At 38.3% G+C, this 23,217-nt stretch overlaps 3 protein-coding genes across 3 annotated transcripts; 2 read left to right on the forward strand and 1 right to left on the reverse strand.

Moving 5' to 3' along the window:
* Positions 1–1,429: 1,429 nt before the first annotated feature.
* LOC121782949 (T-complex protein 1 subunit gamma-like) lies at positions 1,430–7,443 on the reverse strand. Its single transcript, XM_042180963.1, has 13 exons — positions 7,231–7,443; positions 6,690–6,751; positions 5,818–5,890; positions 5,545–5,612; positions 5,283–5,352; positions 4,856–4,924; positions 4,707–4,778; positions 4,011–4,084; positions 3,106–3,768; positions 2,899–3,024; positions 2,270–2,374; positions 2,120–2,194; positions 1,430–1,905 (listed from the first exon to the last, which is right to left on the reverse strand). The coding sequence occupies exons 1-13, from the start codon at positions 7,253–7,255 to the stop codon at positions 1,717–1,719; spliced, it is 1,671 nt and encodes a 556-aa protein (XP_042036897.1). The 5' UTR covers positions 7,256–7,443; the 3' UTR covers positions 1,430–1,716.
* Positions 7,444–13,606: 6,163 nt separating this feature from the next.
* On the forward strand, positions 13,607–15,485 carry LOC121782536 (5-amino-6-(5-phospho-D-ribitylamino)uracil phosphatase, chloroplastic-like). Its single transcript, XM_042180415.1, has one exon. The coding sequence runs from the start codon at positions 14,149–14,151 to the stop codon at positions 15,280–15,282; it is 1,134 nt and encodes a 377-aa protein (XP_042036349.1). The 5' UTR covers positions 13,607–14,148; the 3' UTR covers positions 15,283–15,485.
* A 1,880-nt stretch (positions 15,486–17,365) lies between these two features.
* On the forward strand, positions 17,366–19,499 carry LOC121781976 (tubulin beta chain-like). The gene is made up of 3 exons (XM_042179673.1): positions 17,366–17,797; positions 18,203–18,472; positions 18,661–19,499. Exons 1-3 carry the CDS (start codon positions 17,404–17,406, stop codon positions 19,326–19,328), a joined length of 1,332 nt encoding a protein of 443 aa, XP_042035607.1. The 5' UTR covers positions 17,366–17,403; the 3' UTR covers positions 19,329–19,499.
* Positions 19,500–23,217: the final 3,718 nt, after the last annotated feature.

A 23,217-nucleotide genomic window follows, 5' to 3' on the forward strand; every position in this document is an offset into this window, starting at 1 on the left:
TTAGTTTTGGTGAAACATAAACTTTTAGGCGGGCTAGATAAATAACAGAAGGCATGCAAAAAAGTACTCCCTCCGTCCGCCGTAAAATGTATAGTATATAGAGGAAAATATGTGAAAAAAGTTAATGGAATGAGAAAAAATTTCCTAGTCTAGATATACCATTTGGCATAATGAGTTGGTATGCCCAACAAATAATTAATTGACAAGTGAAAATCTAAAAAAGCTATATTCCAACTATACATAACTTTATATGGTAACTAATAGATGTAAATCTTCATTCAATTATTACTTTTAAATCATCGAAAAAATTGCAAAATATTTTGAACCTTTATTAAATACTCTCAACTACATATTGAATCTAATGGGAGAAATATATGCGTACAATTATACTTGCCTTTGCTATCTTCTATTTTAAAATTTCTTAAATTTGTTCATGCTGCAAAAAAAATACTATAAAATATTGAAAATAATTAATACAGTAATATGTAGAATACACAATATTATATACACAAACCTATATTCAACATAAATAATAAAGTTTGGCTATTAATTTAAATTTTGTTGATATATTATTAGTTATTTTTATTTTTATTTTCTACTATTTTGATAGCATATAAAAAATTAAGAAATTTTTTAAATAATAAAATAAAATAGCTACGACATGCATAATTATACAAATATATTAATCCATTAGATTGGGATTATGTATATTACTTAAGTCCAAAATATTTTGTAATTTTTTAGATGATTTAAAAGTAATAATTGGATGTAGATTTACATCTATTAGTTACCATATAAAGTTATGTATAGTTGGAATATAATTTTTTTAGATTTCCACTTGTCAACTAATTATTTGTTGGGCATACTAAGTTGTTATGCCAAATGATATGTCTAGACTAGGGAAATTTTTCTTAGGGAGTAGTAACTTACTTACCAACCCATGTTCATCTTGTTGTACCTGCCAAACGAATTAACAATATAGGTATATCTCAAATGGCTTTAGCCCTAGTTATAACTCATAGTTTTAAAAATTAATTCATTGATTTCTTAAAATAAATTAAGAAATATAATAATCATAATAAGCTATAGTAAAAACTATAATTAGCATTTCAATATAAAAAAAATATTATCTTAATCGAGTTGTACAAGAATCGGAAACAATATCTCATGCGAATAGGTTGTCACTTAATAAAACATTAAAACACTATTTTAAAATAACTCACTATTTAAGCTGTATATCATTATGAACCCACTTATGTTCCCAAAAAAGCTTCACTAAGAAACGTAAAATACCTGAAAAAAGTGTTGCTTTGCCCCAAAATGGTACTCGTAAGGAATTCGCCAAAGAAACATAACCAATAATTTTCTCATTCCCAAGCCACATAAATAACCTTCAACAACTGTCAAAAAATTTGCTAGGGAATATCAATAATGCACGCAAAAGGTAATCTCTAGAAGAAAATTAGGTTCGAGGACAAAATTCGTAGTACATCAGTAAAAAAAAACAAATTGAACTTAACATATCATCCAAGGAACAAGAGTATTTTAGGGGATAAATCAGCACTAATCTCAACACTAAACTTGATCAAGCCATTCTGCATCTAACCAAAACAGCAGCAGATTGCAATGTTGTCTTTCCTTTTCTTGAGAACCAGCCTTGGTTGAGAATCATAAGATAATTTCATTTACAGACCGAAAACGTGATCCAGTCAGCTCTCACTCTGGAATCATATTCTCATTGTCTGCATCACCTTCTTGTTCGATTGTAGGCTTTGATGGGCCCTGAGCTCCTGGGGCTTGCTTCTTCTTGATGCCACTCACTATATCGTCAATCCTCAAAAGCATGCAAGCAGCTTCAATGGCAGTCTTAAATGCTTGAGCCTTCACAGTGTATGAATCCCATATCTATACATACAGGGAAAATGGATCAAATGGATAAGGGGCACTAATTCACGATGATTTAAAAGTTAAAATCATGTTATAGATCCAAGAGGCTCATCTCAACGCACTTTGCATGATTTAACATATGAGCTACTTCTGTTGCCAAAACAATTCTAAGGGATAGGAGAAACTCAAGCCCAAGGGAAGGGAAGGGAAGAGAGGTACCCCCAATACTCACCTTACGTTCTTTCATGTCAGTAATTTCACCAGTATTTCCATCTATGCCAATCCAAGCGTTTTCACCACTTCCATGCTAAAAAAAGACACGTATAGATAAGAACAGAGAACTTGAAGCTTGTCCAGAACATACATAGTAAGGATAACTTGCCTTCCCTTGCAAGGCAGTCATGGTCCGAATCACATTGACTCCACAATTCTGAGCCAATGTTCTTGGAATTGCCTCAAATGCAACTGCAGCAGCTTCATAAGGCCACTATTCAGATTCAAACGACAAAAAAAAAGAATGTCAAAACCACGTCATGAAACTGACATGCAGAATCTCCTTATATCCTTACTGATTAGACACGTGACTTATTGGTGGTCTCGCTGAAAAACTCGAGTGAATAGTGAAAAATGAGTTACTTGGATGAATGGTTTTAATGACTATTCATTTTAAAGATGCAAGACAGACTGATCAACTATTTATCATGCTTAAAGTTTGAAGGAGTAATTTCTTCGGCAACCCAAGACAGCTACCGCTACATCCTTGTAAATCTTGTTTATGGTTTACCATTTACAAATTTCTTGATCCTTACAATGATATCACGAACCAATATGTCTGCAATCAGTATAAAAGTGAAAACAGTGCTATCCAGATTGTACATTCAGGATATGAGATAGCATCTAATGTTTCACACAAAATTCTCAGTGGGGTTCACATATCTAATTGTAGGTGCAGACGAATGTTCGAAACAAATAAAGAGCAACCAATAGATAAAATCCTGAGTGATTGCTTACCTTTTCTACGCCTTCAATAGATGAGCTCTTTTGCTTTAGTGTAGCTGATACAGTCAGCTCAGTAGCGCCCCCACCTGGAACAAGTTTCGGATTCTTTATTATGTTTCTTGCCACAGACATAGCATCCTGTAGAAAACATACACAGAAATTTAGAATCACTAATTGTACAAGTAACAAGTATTGAGATGCTAAACTCAATAAAAATACCTGGAGATTTCTCTCCACTTCATTCAGCAGATCCTTGCTAGCACCCCTCAAAAGAATTGTGCATGCTTTTGGATCCTTGCATTCAACAATGAAAGCAAAGAACTCATCGCCTATTTTCCTTACCTCAAAAAGCCCGGCACCAGTACCAACATCAGATTCCTGCAATTCATCAGGTCTGTTAACAATTACTGCCCCAGAAGCTTTGGCAATTCGGTTGTTATCTGTCTTCCTGAGCCTTCTGATTGCACTGACACCAGCCTTACTAAAATAATGGCAAGCAAGATCGCTCAACCCCTTCTCAGTTATTACTAAATCTGGTTTAAACTTCAGTATCTGAGCACATAGGTTCTCAATGTATTCCTCTTCCATTTTCAGTAAGACACTCCAATCTTCTTCCTTCAACAATTCTGCGTTGGTTTGGTTCTCACCTTTCTTGTACTCAAGGGGAGAATCAAGAAGAATGATTCTTGGATTTACTATCTTCCTTCTCATTTTACCAGGAGCCACAACATCCTTGTTAATCATGACCCCTTTCAAAACTTTTGAGTCTTCCAACTGACCCCCAGGAACCTTCTCCACCTTAATGTACTTCTTGATATCCACCTCACGCAACCCTTGGCCTAGTTCAACTCCTACTATGGTTGTTGCATCAATTGCCAAGTCCTGAAAGTCCAACCAAAATGCCATATAACTTTCATTTCAATTTCCAACAACGAGTACTAACAATATAAAATGAAAACACAACCTGGAACTTCAAGTATAACAAACCCTACATTTCCTAGTGTACAAATCACCAATTGTAACATCCATCTATATATTGCATATAACAAGGAAGATAAAGGCTGGGAAGGAGGAGAAGATAGACCTACTGCCCCCAGGCAGCAATTAATTATCAAATTACTTACAGCGATCAAATCCCCAAATTGACTAGTAAATTTAGTCCCAATACAACTCTTTACGAGCCCCAACATTGTTGCGCCTGCAAAATGAGATGAGAGAAATACTAGAATTAGAGGTTGGAGAGAGAGAGAGAGAGTAAAATTCACATGCATTACAAAAAATGGAAAAGGCTCTGAAACAGCTATAAAACACCTTATTTGAGCTATTATTTCAGTTTGATTAGCTTTGCACTTACTGTCTTTAAAAGAGCCACATTTATTTTTTCATTCTTCTCTATAAAGATACTAAGAAAGAGAATTTGTTATCTCATCATCAAAGAAATTTGGGTGAAAGAAGAAATTGGGGACCTCAAACATAAGTGCAGAAAGTCACTTGTATTTGTAATGTGAAAAATCACGCCTAAGCAATTACTCTAATTCTAAAAAATTAGGAACACTTTTCACTTTGATCCTGCAAAACGAAGATAGGCTGAAAGTCTTAAACAACTTCTGCTCACCTATCACAGGCTAAAGCAGTATAGAATTCTATAGTTCTGGAATGAAATTAGATAGTTACGAGGTAGCTACTTTAATCTATATGAATTAAAAACTGTCTATGTTTGTGAGTTAAGTTACTATGGCAAACATCTGACAATAATTCAGTTTAGATAAAACATATGATATTAAATTACAAGCAAATGAAAATAAGAGGAATGAACTTACGGTCTTTTACATCTATAGTCATTGCAATTTTGTCAAGCACAGCAATAGCATCTTCCAGACACTTGTTATAAGCTACAGCCCAATCAAAAGAAACTTGTTAGCATAGATATCTGTGCATGTATTAAGGATTTAATAGAAAGTATAATTACCTCGACAGATGACTGTGGGATGATAATTCTTATCAATAAAAGCTTCTGCAACATGGAGCATTTCTCCAGCTTCAAACAAAGATCGTACAAAGATGAAGAGATCAGTTAATGCCAGAGGTCCATTACATAAAGAAAACCTTAAAATTGGAAGGATAATGAGAGATAGGAATACTCCCTAACACAGACACAAGCACATGCAATAAAGGTTTGTATGAGGTGAAGTAGAATGTTTACCAGCATAAAAATACAAACAAGTAACAGAAGTCTAAACTGCCATTTGCAGCATTGGATATGCATATGTAACTACATACGTGCACCCACATAAGGCCATTTCTACATGGCACAGACTTAATGTATGATATGAAAGAAATATCATAATCAGACTTACAGACTTAGACTCCAAGTATAGTCAAGACTCAAGACATACCAAGAACAATCACAGATGTCGTCCCATCTCCTACCTCCTCATCCTGGGTCCGGCTTAGCTCAATCATTGACTGTGACCATTGAAAGAGTTAGACACAACAAAAAAGGCAATCAAGTGAGAAGTTCAGTTACTTCAGTAAGGTGCATATCAACCAGGCAGTAATAGAAGATAATACATCCGTAAGCCACTTATTCCATTTGATCATATAAAGAGTTAACTATGAAATAAATTAATTCCGAACAAGGGAAAAAAGAGACTATGCCTTTGCTGCTGGGTGCGCAACATCTAATTCACGAAGAATAGCATTTCCATCATTTGTGACTACAATCCCTGTAGATATTAAAAGAAAGTATTTCAGAGTATGAAAACATAAGAGGTGTGATGTCTAGAATGTCACTACTTGGAAGTGAAACTCCTTCCTGATACTATATTCACTAAGGTGGTGGACACAGACAAAACGATAGATCCAGAATTTTTATTTCTCTTCTCCACACCCTAGTTACACAGTTGAAAACATAATGACTAGAGATATCACCTCCAGCAGCATCAAGCAGCATTTTCAACATAGATCGTGGACCCAAAGTAGTACGAATAATGTCAGCAACAGCCTGTCAATTGCGATACACTCAAGTTAATTAGAGACAAGAATGAAAAAATAAATGTGTTCCTTTAAAGACAGTAAGGGCAAAGATTGAACAAGCACAACCCATTAACCTTCGCTGAATTGGCATACATGTTTTCACGTACACCTTCTTTAAACTAGTGGGTACTGAGTTCTGAGTATAGTGATTCATGGGAGAGTGGACAAAATGGGATGAAAATGCAAGCTCCATGTTGAAGAAATCATTGTTCAATATCAATTAACAACCATACCAACTAAAATTCTGGGGGAGGATGAAACCCTTGGAAAACCATTCCCCACTACCGTCACCCCCGTCCCTCTCAAAATACCAAGCACCCTTTAGTGTGTAAACCAAAAGTTTCATGATCTCCCATTTGTATTACATAACTATAGAAAGAAAATAAATATGTGGGACACCATGCAAAAGACTTAGGCAGCTTGATTAAAAAAATGATTAACGAGATAAATGATTGGTCACATAAGATCCACTTTTTTGTAAGACAATAGCTATATGCTACTTCAATAATTAATTAGTAACATAGAACCTTCAGCAGTCCAATCAAACTTCAACCTACATAGTTTTAGAAATCCTATACAATAGTGTAGAAAATGGTCAAGAGCACCAACAATTTCTGTTCGTTGAAATCACTAAACATAAAAGGAGAAATGTCCAGAATATCCTTGGACTGAGGTAAGCAAAGGGTTCCAAAGAAACACATAGTACAAAATTACTTTAAATCAGATAGGGAGCTAAGAGCTGAGAGGAGGGTGTAAGCCAGTACTACCTTGGATGCTTGGATATTAGCATGGTGAACCTTGGTTCCAGACTCACGCTTCAACGAATCTTCTGCTCAATGGAATGCAAAATACATTAGCAAATAAAGAGAAGAGTAACAGGTGATAAGAGCAAATGTGGTATCTCTAGCATGACTTTTAATACATTTACAGAACAATCCATACAAACATGAACTGACAGATCTTTAACATTGGCATTCAATGCTCTCGATATTTTACCAAAACCAAAAAAGGCATCAATTCAGATTAATTGAAGCAGTTTATTGAACACTCAAAACTCGCATATCATGGCGCACCAAAAAATGCATCTGAAACTAGAAAATACGGACTACAGCGTGACATGAACAGAGGTCACTGAACCTCGACAAACCCTAGACTCACTCAAAATCCTAAAAAAACATCAAAATGTAGCATGAATTAGTGAATTAGGTCTACGGTTACTTAAATCAACAGAAAAGAATAACAATAATAAATAAAAGAAGAGCGAAAATCAAAGCGAAGAGCTGAAGTGAGGCATAGAAGAAGAGTTACTGAGGACGAGGACTGGCGCATGCATCTTGAGCTTCGATTTGAAATTGCAAGATCAGTAAGAGACGAGTGAAGATCGATTCGGAGGAATCAAATGGAAGAAAGGGCGCTTCTTTTGTAAACCCTGGAAATTGAACAAGGGCTTATGGTTAGTGTGTGTGGAGAGTGAGAGTGAGAGTGAGAGTGATTGTGAGAGTGAGGGTATGTATATACGGAGTTTATATTATATGTGTGCGGTGCGACCCCTATCAAAATAAACTTGCGTTTTCAAATTTAACCTATTATTAAGAGCACCCGCAATGGGGATCCCCGCCAGATGGCGTCCATCGTCCTCGGGCGCGGACGATGCCCACATTGTGGGTGCCCACCATGGTCCACGCCCGATGCATCGTCTGCGCCCTACATCGCGGACGATGGCACGCATTTTATTTAAAAAAATGCGTTTGCCGGGGATCGAACCTGGGTCTACGCGGAAGCATTTTACTTTAAAAAAACCTGGGTCTACGCGGACGCATTTTACTTTAAAAAATGCAACCTGGGTCTACGCGGAAGCATTTTACTTTAAAAAATGCGTTTGCCGGGGATCAAACCCGGGTCTATTGCTTGGAAGGCAATAATCCAAACCGTTGGACTACAAACAATAGTTAAGATATCTTGAAAACTAAATTGTTTTATACATTTATTAAGATGATAAAATGATAAAAAAATGATAATTTATGATTAAAAAGTAGAATTCGGTGAAACGAGAATTTGCTTCTTCGAGTTATTAAGATGTTTATGTTGTGTGATTGAAATGAAGGTTTTTTATAAATGTATTATTTTTTATAAATGTATTAATTTTTAATTCGTATTGTAGTTTTAAAATTTTTATAAATATATTAATTTTTAATCAATGCAATCTTCGCCGGTTTTAGTTACTCATCGTGTTTTTTAATTAGTTTGCATTACATATTTGAAAACATTTAAATTAATTAACAAAACAATAGTAAACATATAGGGCGCCGCGCCTTAGGGCGTCACATTGCAGGTGGGGGTAGGAGGATAAAACTGATGACGTGGCGCGTTATAGGGCGCCCCATTGCTAATGGCCTAATGTAATAAGCCTCGAGTTTGGTGGCATAGGAAAAGTTAACATAGAATTTTATTTTTATAATAAAATATAAGTCAAATAAATTAACGAATATGTCCAAAATAATAAGGGAACATTCTAAGCTAAAATATGATATGTATTAATTTTTTTGTTATAGGACAAATGTCAAATTAAACTTAGGAAATGAATAGGATCTGAAGTGATTTTGAGTGGTTGATATGTATTTAAAGTATTTTGGGTCTTAATTAAATCTGTGAAACTATTTTAAGTCGATCAATTGTAAGATGGTTTATATTTCGAACAGGAAAGTTTATATTGCTAACTCAATATAATTGTTAACTATAATTAAATAATACTCTCTCCATCCATAAAAAAATAGGATACATTGTAAATGACACGGGTTTTAACGTGGAATTGGTAAAGTAAGAGAGAAGAGAAAAAAATAAGAGAAAAGTAGTGTTTGTGGAATGTGAGGTCCATATTATTAGTAAAAGATAAGAGAAAAAAGTAAGAGAGAAGTAGTGTTAGTGGAATGTGGGGTTCATATTATTAATAAGAGAGGAGGGGAAAAAAGTAAGAGATAAGTTGTTGAAAACTTTCATTTTTAAATGTGCTCTATTTTTTGTGGACAACAAAAAATGGCAAATATGCTCTATTTTTCGTGGACGGAGGAAGTAACTCTTAGATATTCAAATCAAGAGCCTAGATCACCAGCCCCGAAATGTCAATACGATCAACAAAAAACGTCAATAAGGGTATTAAGGTCAATTTACAATAAATTAGTTGTGCAAGTAACTTTTGAAAAATATCACATAACTTTAATAAGCATACAACTTTTTCGATTTAAACTATTTTTTCGCACAACATATATCAAATTAAAGATGATTTCATAAGGATTCTAACGAGATCTCACTGGCATATGTTCCAATGTCAAAATTTGGAAAAAAAATCAAAAATTTTCATTTTTTTCGTACAACAACAAATGTCAACATAGTATATAAAATATATCAATATAATACATGTAGAATGTCATTCTTAAAGCAATATATTGACATTCTCAAAACATTGTGTTGATATTTTCAAAACACTATATTGACATTCTCATCTAAAACCCTAATTTAGTAGTTTTTTTTATCTATTTCGATTTAATTACCAAAAATGAAAATTACACATGGCAAATTTTAGACCACTAGATTTCTAAAATCCAATGATCTTAAATTAGTTGTAGTTAGCAACTAGAGAGTGAGTTAGCAGTTGATCACTTCTCTTTCTGAATAATACTCATATGATAAATTTATAGAACATAAGTATTAAGTATTTGATAATAAAATGGTAAAATAAGTACTCCATAATTAATTAATTAATTTAGTAATTAACCAAACAAATGAAATCGTCTAAAATTATTTTAATCAATCACTATTTGTGTATTATACCATCCACATCCATGCTCTTTGACAAGAGCATGGACGTGGGCTCAGATCTACTTTTATTCATTTTGTACTCCCTACTCTTTCACAATAGCACAACACTCACATCCATAATCTTTCAAAGAGCATGCTCAAGGTTCCCACCATTCTATTATTCAATTAAATACTTCAATTACTAAAAATATTTCAACAATATTAAAATGCATTAAAATACTCGAAATACTATTACAAATTACTAAAAAATTAAATATTATATAATTAAAATCCTAAAAATAAAAAATTACATAATTAAATTCATAAAATTAAAAAATTGAGCAATTCAAAAATATGAGAGAAGTATGAGTGAGAGAGAGAGAGATAATTTGATGTGAAAAATGGATGATGAATGTGTATATTTATAGATGATTTTTGGATTAAAAAAACTTTTAAAAATAAAAATAAAACAATTCAAAAAAACGGTAATAAAACGGCTATATTTTTTGGAATCCGTTTTTTTGGATTATTTTTTATTTATTTTTAAAAAATAAAAATAAAAAATGATATTCTAACAGAAATTCCGTTGGCGAATCAGGAGGTGCCATGTAGGCGTGCTCTTGGGCCGGCGGTGCTCTTGCTATCGAGCAGGGTCGTGCCGTCGGCAAGAGCACAGCAGCGAGCAGGGTATTCGTCGCGCCGACAGCACGGCGGGTGCTCTTAGTCAAGAGCATCACTGCGGATGCTCTTAGTGTTTATGGTGTTCTTCAATTGATTCCAATGGTCATTTAGTCTCACTAAATGTGCCTTATCTGTAGCTAACATGTTTGCTTCGTCACCTTGCATTTCAATTTGGCCCGAGTATTTGGTCAAGGCCTGACAAATTAATACACATTTCTTTAGTTACCCAATCTTTCTAAAATCTTAATTTTATGTATCATAGATACCAAACAACAAATACTAAAAATCAAGAAATAAAGATGGTGAAACTAAACAAGTGGTGCAGTTTGGGTAACCTAAAATAAAGTTTACCATTTTATGCTCACAGCATTTTCTCAAGTAATGCTAAGGCCACCCGCAACGCGTTACGCGGGTGGCCCGAATTTCGTTCCTCCGTGACGAAACGGTGGCGGAACGCGTTGCAGCGTCCAGTCCCGTCACCATCCCGCCGGAACGCCCGTCACGCCGAGACGCAGCGCGAGAAGTCTCGCCACGCGCTCCCAGGCCATGCGTGACGCCCACTCACCGGCCCGCGAGTGGGTTTCGTCACGCTGACATAATAATTCATTTTTCAAAAAAAAAATTGAATTAAATAAAAAAAAAATTAAAATTCGAAAACGGTAATATTACCGTTTTCGACCGTTTTCTTTTTTTTTTACTCTATAAATACTCTTATTCCATCTTCATTTCACACACAACTACACATCTATTCTTCCCAAATCATCTCCATTTCCATCGTAACCGGGAGGAAGCTGCCGCAAGGTTAGTCCGCGACTACTTCAGCGATAACCCGGTGTGGGGAGATACCTACTTCCGTCGCTGTTTCCGCATGCGGCGACCGCTATTTCTCCACATCGCAAATACATTGGCGGCCCGGGAAGAGTTCTTCCAAGAAAGGTTCGACGCCGTCGGCCATCCCAACCACACGACATTGCAGAAATGTACTGCAGCAATCCGTCAGCTTGCGACTAGACAAACGACGGATGTGTTCGACGAATAGCTCCACATTGGAGAAAGCACTGGGAGAATGTGCTTGCTCCAATTCTGCAAAGGCGTCCGGGTAGCCTTCACCGAAGAATTTCTCCGGAAGCCAAGCACGACAAATTGTCAGTTCCTGCTCCGCCTTCACGAAGAAGTGCACGGATTCCCCGGGATGCTTGGCAGCGTCGATTGCATGCACTGGCAATGGAAGAATTGTCCGGTGGCGTGGAGGGGGTCGTACACGAGCGGCCACAAAGGCACCCACCCCACCGTTATACTCGAGGCCGTTGCCAACTACCGGCTATGGATCTGGCATGCGTACTTCGGGGTCCCCGACTCGAACAACGACGTAAACGTGCTCCACCAATCCGACCTGTTCACCGAAGTTTTGGATGGTAAAGCGCAGGCCATCAACTTCACCGCTAACAACCGGCGCTATAAAATGGGGTACTATCTTGCCGACTACATCTACCCGAAGTGGCCAACCTTCGTGAAGACGTACACCAGGCCTGTGAACGCAAAGCAGACACTTTTTGCGCAGAAGCAGGAGGCTACTCGGAAGGATGTGGAGAGGGCGTTCAGGGTTCTCCAAGCGCGCTTCAACATTATCAAAGCCCCGGCTCGTACGTGGTTCATGGAGAGCATGATCAACATCATGTATACGTGCATAATCTTGCACAACATGATTGTCCAAGACGAAGGACCCGAGGTGGGAAATTGGTTCGACCCTGAAGCCATCGGAAGCTCTACCGCAAGTAGTCCGCCATGCAGTGGAGTGCATCCGTCTATACAAAAACAGTTGTCTATTCGGGCAAGGACACGTGACTCTTCCGCCCACGCCCAACTCCAAGATGATCTAATGGAGCACATTTGGGCAAAATTTGGCGGAGGAGATTATTAAATTATGTATTTTTAATTTTTTAGGAAATTATTAAATTATTTTTTTTACGAATTTTATGTTGTAAGTTTATTTTATTTAATGAAGTGTGTTTTTATAAATTGAATTTGGTTGGAAATAAAAAAAAATGAAATTGAATGAATAGTAATTTAAGTGACGGTTAAGAGACGGAGGGTTGCAGGTTTCGTCCCTTAGTTAAGAGATAGAGTAAAAAAGTAGAGTGGGGCCCATGAATAGTAATTTAAGGGACGGTTAAGGGACGAATAAGTAACAGCATTGCGGATGGCCTAATATACAAACCAAACACACCCTTAAGTACTCCTATTAAATACTCTCTCCGTTCCGTAGTAGTAGAGTTATTTCTTTCCGGCACGGATATTAAGAAAATGATGTGTATTGTATTAAATAAAAAGATAATAGAGTAAGAGAGAATAAAAAATAGAAAGAATAAAGGAAGAGAAAAAGAAATGTAAGTGAGAATAAATGTGTGGACTTTTACTTAAAAAGAAAATGACTTCACTACTACAGAACATACCAAAATGAAAAAAATGGCTCCACTACTATATATGGGATGAAAAAGGATGAAATTACAAATAAACTCGAACTCGAACTCTACAATTGATGTCAAAAGGACTCGAACTCGGCACCTCTTACAATAATATCTAAGCTCATTGCCGCTAGGACAAAGACTGTGGACTTTCATCTTAGAAACTCGAACTAAGATATCTTGCTTATCTTCTAATCTTAAGTTATGTTTCTACCTGACTACCTCTAATGAAATAAGAAAGCCTTTTCTTGTTCATATACAAAAATCTTGTAGTTATAGTCACTTTTCACCATCACAACTTTTGTTAAAAACATTGTAGTGATGTGATGAAAAACTTGTTCAATGTATGTGTTGAAAGCTCTTTAAATAAGCTACGTACATTATTAACTAAATCAGTCACCCTATAACCATTTTTCATACTGTATAAATTCAACAGCCCCGAAAAATTCAAATCAATCAACTCGTTTTCCATGCCAGTTTTAATAAGCTGGAATCTATCATCCGTGGAAAATTGACATCCCCATTGAAGCTCGTGATATTATTCGTTAAATTTGAAGTTGATGGATAAAATTAAAATTTAAAAAAATTGTGTGATATTACGCCAATAATATTTTTAGAAAAACACGTTGTGAGACAAATACTTAAATTTGAAGTCATTGTCTAACAAAAAGGGGATTCTACACGGTACAAGTTGGAATAGTAATAAAGTTCACTAATTGGCTATTTATTCCACATTTTGTAAACCACACAAATAAGGAAAGGCATGCGTGCTTACATTCAACACAAAATAAAAATCTCATCTTTCATTCTCTTTCTCTCCAATTTATTTTCTTCCCATCATCAAAACCATCCACCCACCCAGGTTTGAGGCTTTTCTCTTCTTTTAATTCCGTCTATAAATACATACAAAGCATAGGCGATTGTTTCCTCTGCCTGATCGGAGTTCAATTAGCTAGAATCATTTAGTTTTTCTGTGCATATAAGATATTCCCCCTTTTTTAGTATTCTGTTCGACCTGTAGGAATCTAGGGCGTTTCTATAGTTGTAATTTATTGTCTTTGCTGGGTGGGGCGTAGCTTAATTCATCAATTAGGGTATTCAATTTGATGGAGTATCAGTGAAGTTGGAATCTTTACAGGTTTGAATTGTATGGTTATTGCGTGCGATTTATCATTATCTTTTGGATTGATTAATTTTGAAGAATTAGCTTAAATAGTTGGCACAGGAACCTAATTGATTTGCGAAACAAATACTATAGAATTAGGCTGCTGTTAATTACAAAAGGATGGTGGATTCAATAGCTGCAACGTCTCTGTTAGGGCACCGGCCGATTTTTAGTAGCTATAGTTGGAAATATGCCGCCAACAAGCATAACTGCCGCCTGTCTTTTACCAAGTTAATGGATAGGAAATATGGTTTCTATTCTTCTGTGGGAAGATGGCATGTCAAACACCCGATCAGGTCTACGATAAAGGCTCAGGCCGCTGAATTGACTAGGGAGGCTCACTCCTATCGTGAGGAAGACCGAATACCTAGAGGGTTTAGGCCCGGGATTGACTCTGGTTTGGATAGTCGGCCGGGGCTGTGGCCACCGGAAAACAAGGCTGACAACCCTGGCCTTAAGAATCCGTTGCTTCGACATGAGAGGATGGGTTGTGGTTGGCTAGGTGCTATATTTGAGTGGGAAGGGGTGCTGGTTGAGGACAATCCGGATCTTGAGAAGCAAGCTTGGTTGACTCTTGCCCAGGAAGAAGGGAAGTCGCCACCTCCGGCCTTTATGCTTAGGCGAATAGAAGGGATGAAGAACGAGCAGGCTATAGCAGAGGTTCTCTGCTGGTCTAGGGACCCGGGGGTGTTGAAAAGGATGGGGGCTAGGAAGGAAGAGATTCACCAGGCTCTTCAGGGCAGTATGTACAGATTCCGGTCTGGCTCCGAGACGTTCTTGAATGTTCTGGTGCATCACAAGGTGCCTGTGGCGTTGGTCTCCACCCGGCCTAGAAAGTCTCTTGAAAGGGCCATTGCAGTGATCGGCATTGAAGGAGTCTTCAGTGTCATTGTCACTGCTGAGGATGTCTACAGAGGGAAGCCCGATCCGGAGATGTTCATGTACGCAGCGCAGCTCCTGCAGTTCATACCCGAACGGTGCATAGTGTTTGGGAACTCGAATCAGACAGTTGAGGCCGCGCACGATGCACGGATGAAATGTGTTGCTGTTGCCAGCAAGCACCCCGTGTACGAGCTTGGGGCGGCTGACCTTGTGGTCCGGCACCTTGATGAGCTCTCGGTTGTTGACTTGAAGAACCTTGCTGACATCGAGGCAGTGGAGCAGGAGCCGGAGTTGGAGTTGGAGATGGAGGTAGAGGCTGAAGACGACCGGCCTCCTTCGACATCAGTAGGTGTGTATGATGATTTCTGGTGATACTCTTCCCAAATGTACAGGATGTTCTAGTTCTTGGGCATGTACACCTACTTTATCATGTGTTGTAGACCAAAATACAAATCTGCAAAGGAAAAAAATGTGTAGAAATGCAGAAGGTAGTCTACATTGGGTTACCATGTGCATTATCATGTATGTAGAATGTTTATAATTAATAATATGTGAGCATATGCTTTTACACTGTATTTGTTTCAAATATCCGTATTTCCTATTCTCCTACAGTACTCTGTCATTGTATAGGATAAATACACAATGTTGAAACATTTTATATCTCATATATGAGAAAATATTGATTTTGTTTAAATATAACTAACGAATTATAGTAAATAAATGCAAAACAAACCTTTTGTATATTATTTATCAAACTTCAAACATTTTGTATTGTATCTATGTGAATTCATGATGAAACATTTTATATGAATAGTGTAATTAACATATAGTGTTGATTGTTGTTGCTACCGAGTGTTCAAGACTGGTTGGCTGAACCACTTCACCAAATTAGTACTCCTATATAGGAGTAGTATAGTTATATTAAATTTTTTTTAAAATACATGAAAATGTTTTCGTGAATAATGTACTCAATATTTTACAAAAACTGTTGATTGTGATTTGAGCAGCAAGTTGTGGAACCAAATATCTGGCATGCTTAATAAAACAACAATGAATATAGCAAAGCCATATCTGCCTCTCTGGTTATTCACTGGCAATTTGTATAGACATTTACTTTTAATAATTAACAAGCAACAGCAAATCATACTAGTATTTTTTTTGTCTAAACCTTCAAATTTTCCATATCATTCTGTTATTTCTGTGTCTGTTAAATCAAGGAACAGTTAATTAGGCTATTTAATTACTGCTAAGGCCCTGCACTAACGGTAGAATTAAATCAACTACAAATGCAATGTAACAGAGAAACACGTGATTGAAAAATATTAGTGCTACTTAAATTTGCCTAAAAATGAAATGGCTTTCCTATAATCCTGTTTTAACAAGATGGAGATTAGAGAGAAAGTTTGCAATAAAAATAGAGATAAGAATCAACACTGATTGATTTGCATCAATAATTGAAGCTCCTTGTACCTTCTTCTCTCTCAATTAATTAAGATGCCACAAGTTGGCAACCGACGATTACTATGTCTAAACTCATTCTTTATCATTAAGGAACACTAATTTTCACCTAAAATTAGTGATTGATTAAGTATTACATCACATCCCACCCTCCAAAATAATGATTTCTAAATCTCATACCATCTCCAGATACTTGACTTCTTACTGATTTTTAAGCTCGATATTAAAAAATATTAGGAGTAGAATATGATAGGCAATTATCTATTTATTTAGTTAAAATTTCCAACCAACTTAAACTTCAAGAAGCAAGTAGGAGTACGAAATTCAATATGCCTAAAAACTATACACAAAATGCTTTTTTGAATGATTAGTTGGCTAAAAATTATGTCTTGGACCATTAAATGAACAAAGGTAGATCATAAGTACAGACTATGTTTATATTATGAATAAGCCAATGTCAAATAGTAATAATCTAAAAATAGCCAAAACTTTTATGGGAGATTCCCTATTTCACTTTATTAGTGCATAACATATGTACCGATGTCATAAAACACTGTGTGAATCGATCTAACAGGATAGTGATAATGTCTGAGACCAAAAATCTTAGGTTCGAGTTTACTGTGACGCGGCCTATTCGCATGTGAAAAAACACTGGATATCGAACAAAAATCAAATTTCACCGTGGTGGGAGCCATAAATGGTTGATTGAATGCATATATTTAGACAAGGTCTTTAATGGGACTATAGGAAGAAAGAGAGAGATGGAATGATCTTGGAATTTTATGCAGCCCACATGAGATATGATGATGCAGTTAGTTGCCTTGTCTGCTTCCCTTCCAGCTCAGAATCTTTGAAGGTGGCTGAAAAACAAGCCCACATGAAATTATTGCTTCTAACCTTATCTCATATTCATATATGAAAAATAAATATCAATGTCTCAATCATGCATACTATAATCATCGCCACACCTATTAATTAATTTGGTTTCCATCCATCAGAGACACAAATTAATTTTGCATTCACAGAGAGAAAAAAATGAGAGAAATTCTTCACATTCAAGCAGGCCAATGTGGCAACCAAATTGGTGGCAAGTTTTGGGAAGTGGTGTGCGCAGAGCACGGCATCAACGAGCTCGGAAACTACGTTGGGACGTCGAAAAACGAGCTTGAGAGGGTCAATGTGTACTACAATGAGGCTAGCGGAGGGAGGTACGTGCCTCGGGCGGTGTTGATGGACCTCGAACCTGGCACCATGGACAGCCTTAGGACCGGCCCTTACGGAAAGATTTTCCGTCCCGATAACTTCGTCTTCGGCCAGAATGGCGCCGGTAATAATTGGGCCAAGGGCCACTACACCGAGGGAGCCGAGCTCATCGACTCCGTTCTCGATGTTGTCCGTAAAGAAGCTGAGAACTGCGACTGCTTGCAAGGTATGTTACATATTGTACTACTTCACTATTACTCAAAACATGTTCACAATTTGTCAGTTGTGTTATATTTCATATTCTACTACTGTTATGGATCATAATGGTTGCATTTCACTATCACTTACATTATATTGATAACCAAAGAATTTTCAAATTGTGTTGGTACATCTCATATTTTACTATACCCTTTGTCCCTTTTAAGTGATTTAAATTCTTTTTTAGACGTTTCATGCTAAGTGACTCATTTTCTTTTTGGACAAAAATCAATACTCTTATTTTACGACTTAATTTTGTTCTTTCTACACTTAACTAATAAAATTTCATTTTCTTAAGTCCCATGCCGAAAAATAACACCTCAGTTAATGAGGGACGAAAGTAGTATTACTGAAACCTGTTAAACGATTGCAGGATTTCAGATATGCCACTCGTTGGGAGGCGGCACAGGGTCCGGGATGGGGACTCTCCTCATCTCAAAGATCCGAGAAGAGTACCCGGACCGCATGATGCTGACATTCTCCGTGTTCCCCTCGCCCAAGGTCTCCGACACAGTGGTGGAGCCATACAACGCCACCCTCTCCGTCCACCAGCTAGTCGAGAACGCCGACGAGTGCATGGTCCTCGACAACGAAGCCCTCTACGACATCTGCTTCCGCACCCTCAAACTCACAAACCCAAGCTGTAAGCCCCTTCATCCACCAAGACCAAGTCAAAAGTCTCATTCAAACCTTTTTAACATTTTAAAATAACACTCTCATACCACTCAGTCTGTCCGCAATTTAAAGTTTCATTTATTTATTTTTTCTAATTCTGGATATAATTACTGGACCTCACGTTCTAATGAATCATCCATGCATTTTGCTATACAGTTGGCGATCTGAACCACTTGATATCGACAACGATGAGTGGGGTGACGTGCTGCCTCAGGTTCCCGGGGCAGCTGAACTCGGACCTTCGGAAGCTGGCGGTGAACCTGATCCCGTTCCCGCGGCTGCACTTCTTCATGGTGGGGTTCGCGCCGCTGACGTCGCGCGGGTCGCAGCAGTACCGGGCGCTGACGATCCCGGAGCTGACGCAGCAGATGTGGGACGCGAAGAACATGATGTGCGCGGCGGACCCGCGGCACGGGCGGTACCTGACGGCGTCGGCCATGTTCCGGGGGAAGATGAGCACGAAGGAGGTGGACGAGCAGATGATAAACGTGCAGAACAAGAACTCGTCCTACTTCGTGGAGTGGATCCCGAACAACGTCAAGTCGAGCGTGTGCGACGTGCCCCCCACGGGGCTGGCGATGTCGTCGACGTTCGTGGGGAACTCCACGTCGATACAGGAGATGTTCCGGCGCGTGTCGGAGCAGTTCACGGTGATGTTCAGGAGGAAGGCCTTCCTGCATTGGTACACGGGGGAGGGGATGGACGAGATGGAGTTCACCGAGGCCGAGAGCAACATGAATGATCTCGTGTCGGAGTATCAGCAGTATCAGGATGCCAATGCTGATAATGATGAAGAAGAGGAAGAGGATGCTTTTGGAAATTGATTCATTCATCATTCACACCTTTTGCTTTCATTTCTTTGCTTCATTACTGCTTTGATTCTGGTTTTCATTTTCGTGTGCCTGTATATGCTTGAATGGATGAATAATGGTGGTGATTTATGTTTTTTTGTGATTATATCTTCCTTATTTATTCATTACTGCTTGTTTTATGTACTCCCGGAGTCATAATTGATTTCTTTTCAACCCAATTGAAGCACACTCATTTGATAACAACAATGCCAAACACAAACTGTTGGCAATTCATGGTGGTTATTACCTTTCTAGATGATGGATCAAAACACCTATATCCCTTCTGATGTATCCCATACCCCAAAAAGACACATTTTATGGCACGGGCGGAAAATCTCGTTCTCTCGTGTTTGGGAACGTGAACATACACCGAACATCCAAATATTTTAAGGGGTAGGGTAAGGGGTGCAGGTACATTAGCTAGTGAGGATAAAACTTGCAACGGAGTTTTCATTTTTAAAATTTTAGTAGGGAGACGGTTCACCAAATAAACAGATGTAGCAACTGCCTCAGGCCATAAAAATTTTGGAACATTAGAATCAAAAAATAAAGCACGAGTGATTTCCATAATGATCCTATTTTTCCTTTCGGCTACTCCGTTTTGTTCAGGGGTATATGGGCATGAGGTTTGGTGAACTAACCCTTTATCCATGAAAAAATCTGACATCTCTCGATTGACAAACTCTCTCCCATTATCTGATCTAAGGATTTTAATAGTCATCTGAAATTGAGTCTGAATCAGTTTGTAAAACATGACAAATTTTTCATAAACTTCAGATTTGTGTTTTAAGAAATATACCCACGTCATTCTTGAACAATCATCCACAAATAATAAAAAATATCTAAAACCATGATCACCAATGACAGGCGCAGGGCCCCAAACATCCGCATGCACTAGTGAAAAAAGGTTCTTAACACGAGTTTCAGAAGACTTAAACGATTGTCTGTGGCTTTTCGCCAAAACACAAGACTCACAATCAAAATCTTTGATATGGGAAAACTTTGGAAAAAGCAGTTTAAAATAACCAAGAGATGGATGACCTAGACGTCTGTGCCACAACCAAGCGTCTCGAGTCGCGGATCCGTGAGCCAGCATTGCGGCACTGCCTTGGTGAGCCATCTCATCAACATAGTAGAGGCCTTGACGCTCAGTGCCACGCCCAATTATCCTCTTCGTCCTGATATCCTGTAATACACAGAAATTGGGATGCATCAGTAGTGTACAATTTAACTCCTTCGTCACGTGGCTAATAGACATCAATTTATGTGACAATTTGGGAACATAGAGACAGTTTGACAATTTAAGTGTTGGCGAGATCTCGATTGTCCCACTCCCCTCCACAGAAGTAAATTCCCCATCCGCAGTTTGTATCTGACTTTTCATATTACCACAAAAATTTACAAAATCCCCTCTATCATGTGTCATAGTATCGGTTGCCCCACAGTCAAAAATCCATGAATTATCCTTTTTCCTAGACTTACGTTGTACAGTGCATGCAATAGGCAATTCATGCAATATATCAAAACTATTGGGGCTAATAGGTAAGTCATCACATAGTATATGGTCCTGTTTCGAATTTTTAAAAGCTGGGGGAGCAGGTTGCAAAGTGTGGGGTAATTTCTGTAATTTCCGGAAAGAGTGGGGTAAGCTCTGTAATTTTTGAAACTTAATGGGCTTAAAGCAATTAGTTGGGCAAGGGTTATGAAACCCTAGCCCATTACCTCCTTCGACCATACCGCCGCTCTCAGTTCCTCCTCCTCCTCCGGTCCGGCCGGCGAACGCCGCCTGCCCTACTTCTTCTCCTCGCTTGCCGCCGCCGTCGCGTAGAGCTCCTCCCTCCACGACTCGTCCACGGGCGACGGGTTCAGCCCCGCCAACTTCCTCCATTCCAATGGCTAATTTCGCCTTCCCCTTCTGGCTCTCATCCCACCATTCCGGAAAACCGATTAATTTGAAGCAGGTTTCCCGGGTATGTTTGTTCATCCCACAGTTTGAGCACCATAGTTTTGACTTGTCGGGTTTGGATGCTCCGCGGCGGTTGTTGGTGGCAGCAAGGTTCTGGCCGGGACGGGGAGGGTGTTGTTGAGGAGGAAATCGGGTGTTTCGGGCTCCAAATCCGAGTCTCACTCCCGTCGTGGCGCTGGCTGGGTCTGGGTCTGGGTTTGTCGCCGGCATGATTTTCAGCCGTGTGGCTTCCCTCTTTATCCATCCATACGCTACGTCTACCGGTGGCGCAGGACTCTCCTTGAGGATGTCCCTCCTTGTTCCTTCAAATTGCGGGTTCAGTCCCTCCAAGAATTTGTATAGCCTTCGGGTATTGATAATATTCCGGTACTCACCGATTCCTTTGTCGCAGCAGGTGATGGTTTTGGTTTGGCATCGATCAATTTCGATCCAAACCCCGTGCAGGGTCCTCCAATACGTTTCCAGATCCATGTCCCCCTGGACGATCCGGCTTGCCTTGTCCTCCAGATCGTATAGCATATACGAATCTGATGTGCTTTGGTATGTCACAGCCAAACTTTCCCAAATCGCCTTCGCACTTTGATGATGTGCGAAATCGGCGACGATCTCGATCTCCATGTTGTCCACGATCCAGGAGAAGACCACTAAATCGGTCTCCTCCCATTCCAGATACTCCTTATCGGTTGGTTTTGGGGGTTCCGGCACTCCGGTGATGTGCCTTAACGCCCTTCTGCTTCCAATGGCGACTCGCATCAGCCGAGCCCATAGTGGATAATTCCGTCCATTTAGCTTAAACGCTACTGTAACGTTTTTGCTTGCTTTGAGTTTGAGTTCGCCAGGTTTAAACATCGTCTCCTTCTGCCATTTCAGGTTCTTGGTGGTGTCCTCTGCCTTCTGGCCGAGAAACGGTATATTGGCTGTGATGAATCTATATTCTGAGCCTCTTCTGCTCTGATACCATGTTGTCAAGTGGTATATTATTCATTCTTGTCTCTCCAATGTGGAGGAATTACACGCCCAAGTAGGCTAGGAAGATTGTACATATGGTAAGATTATACATGATTTACCCTAGCAGTAAATTAGGGAATAATTAATGTGATTGATCCTGTGATCTCCCCATATTTTCTGTGATATCTTCTAACACAAACAATATACTGAAGCAAATAAAATAATCTAAAAGCCATCAAACAAGAGAAACGAGTGACAAAATGCAAAAATAGAAAATCCCTGCACAATTACGTTTCTCTTCTCTTCTCTTCGAGTATGGAACCTTCTTTAAGTGCAATTTGGGCCTCATTCTCCCTTCCTAAAGCAAAATTGATGTAATCTACAATATTAATTTATGTGCACTAGTTATGATAAGCAACTTTGAACAAAGAAAAAACAACGGCATATATTTTTTTTTGTTTTTAGTGTTTGTTAAATTAGACTATCGGTCGGTAATCAATCCATATGGAGTTCTGTGAATTTAAGGGACAAAATGGTTACAATATTAGCCATTTACATTTACAACCTTAAATGGTTGAAATTTTAATAGCAGAATTCAAATTACTACTTAATGGCAACTGCATATATTCAGCAATTAATACAAGTGTCGAATAATTCTTACTACTTTTCTTAGCACGATTTCGATGCATAGTAGTCAGGCCCAAATTCCTAACACGCAAAGAATAACAAAGCCCATAAAATATCAAGACTATAGCACAGACCTTGAGGCCCAGAATTGTGACGCATATATGGTCCAAATACATACTCCTGCCCCAAACAAATCATCCAAAACACCAAACTTTATAAAACCAAATTCTAAATTATGAAAATCAATCTAAACTGAAAAAACTAAAATTGCAAAAGAACTTGAACAAACTAAAAGAAACCAAACCGTAAATTAGAATATGT

The sequence above is a fragment of the Salvia splendens genome, chromosome 20 (assembly GCF_004379255.2).
Source record: "Salvia splendens isolate huo1 chromosome 20, SspV2, whole genome shotgun sequence".
In the NCBI taxonomy this organism is placed as follows: domain Eukaryota; kingdom Viridiplantae; phylum Streptophyta; class Magnoliopsida; order Lamiales; family Lamiaceae; genus Salvia; species Salvia splendens.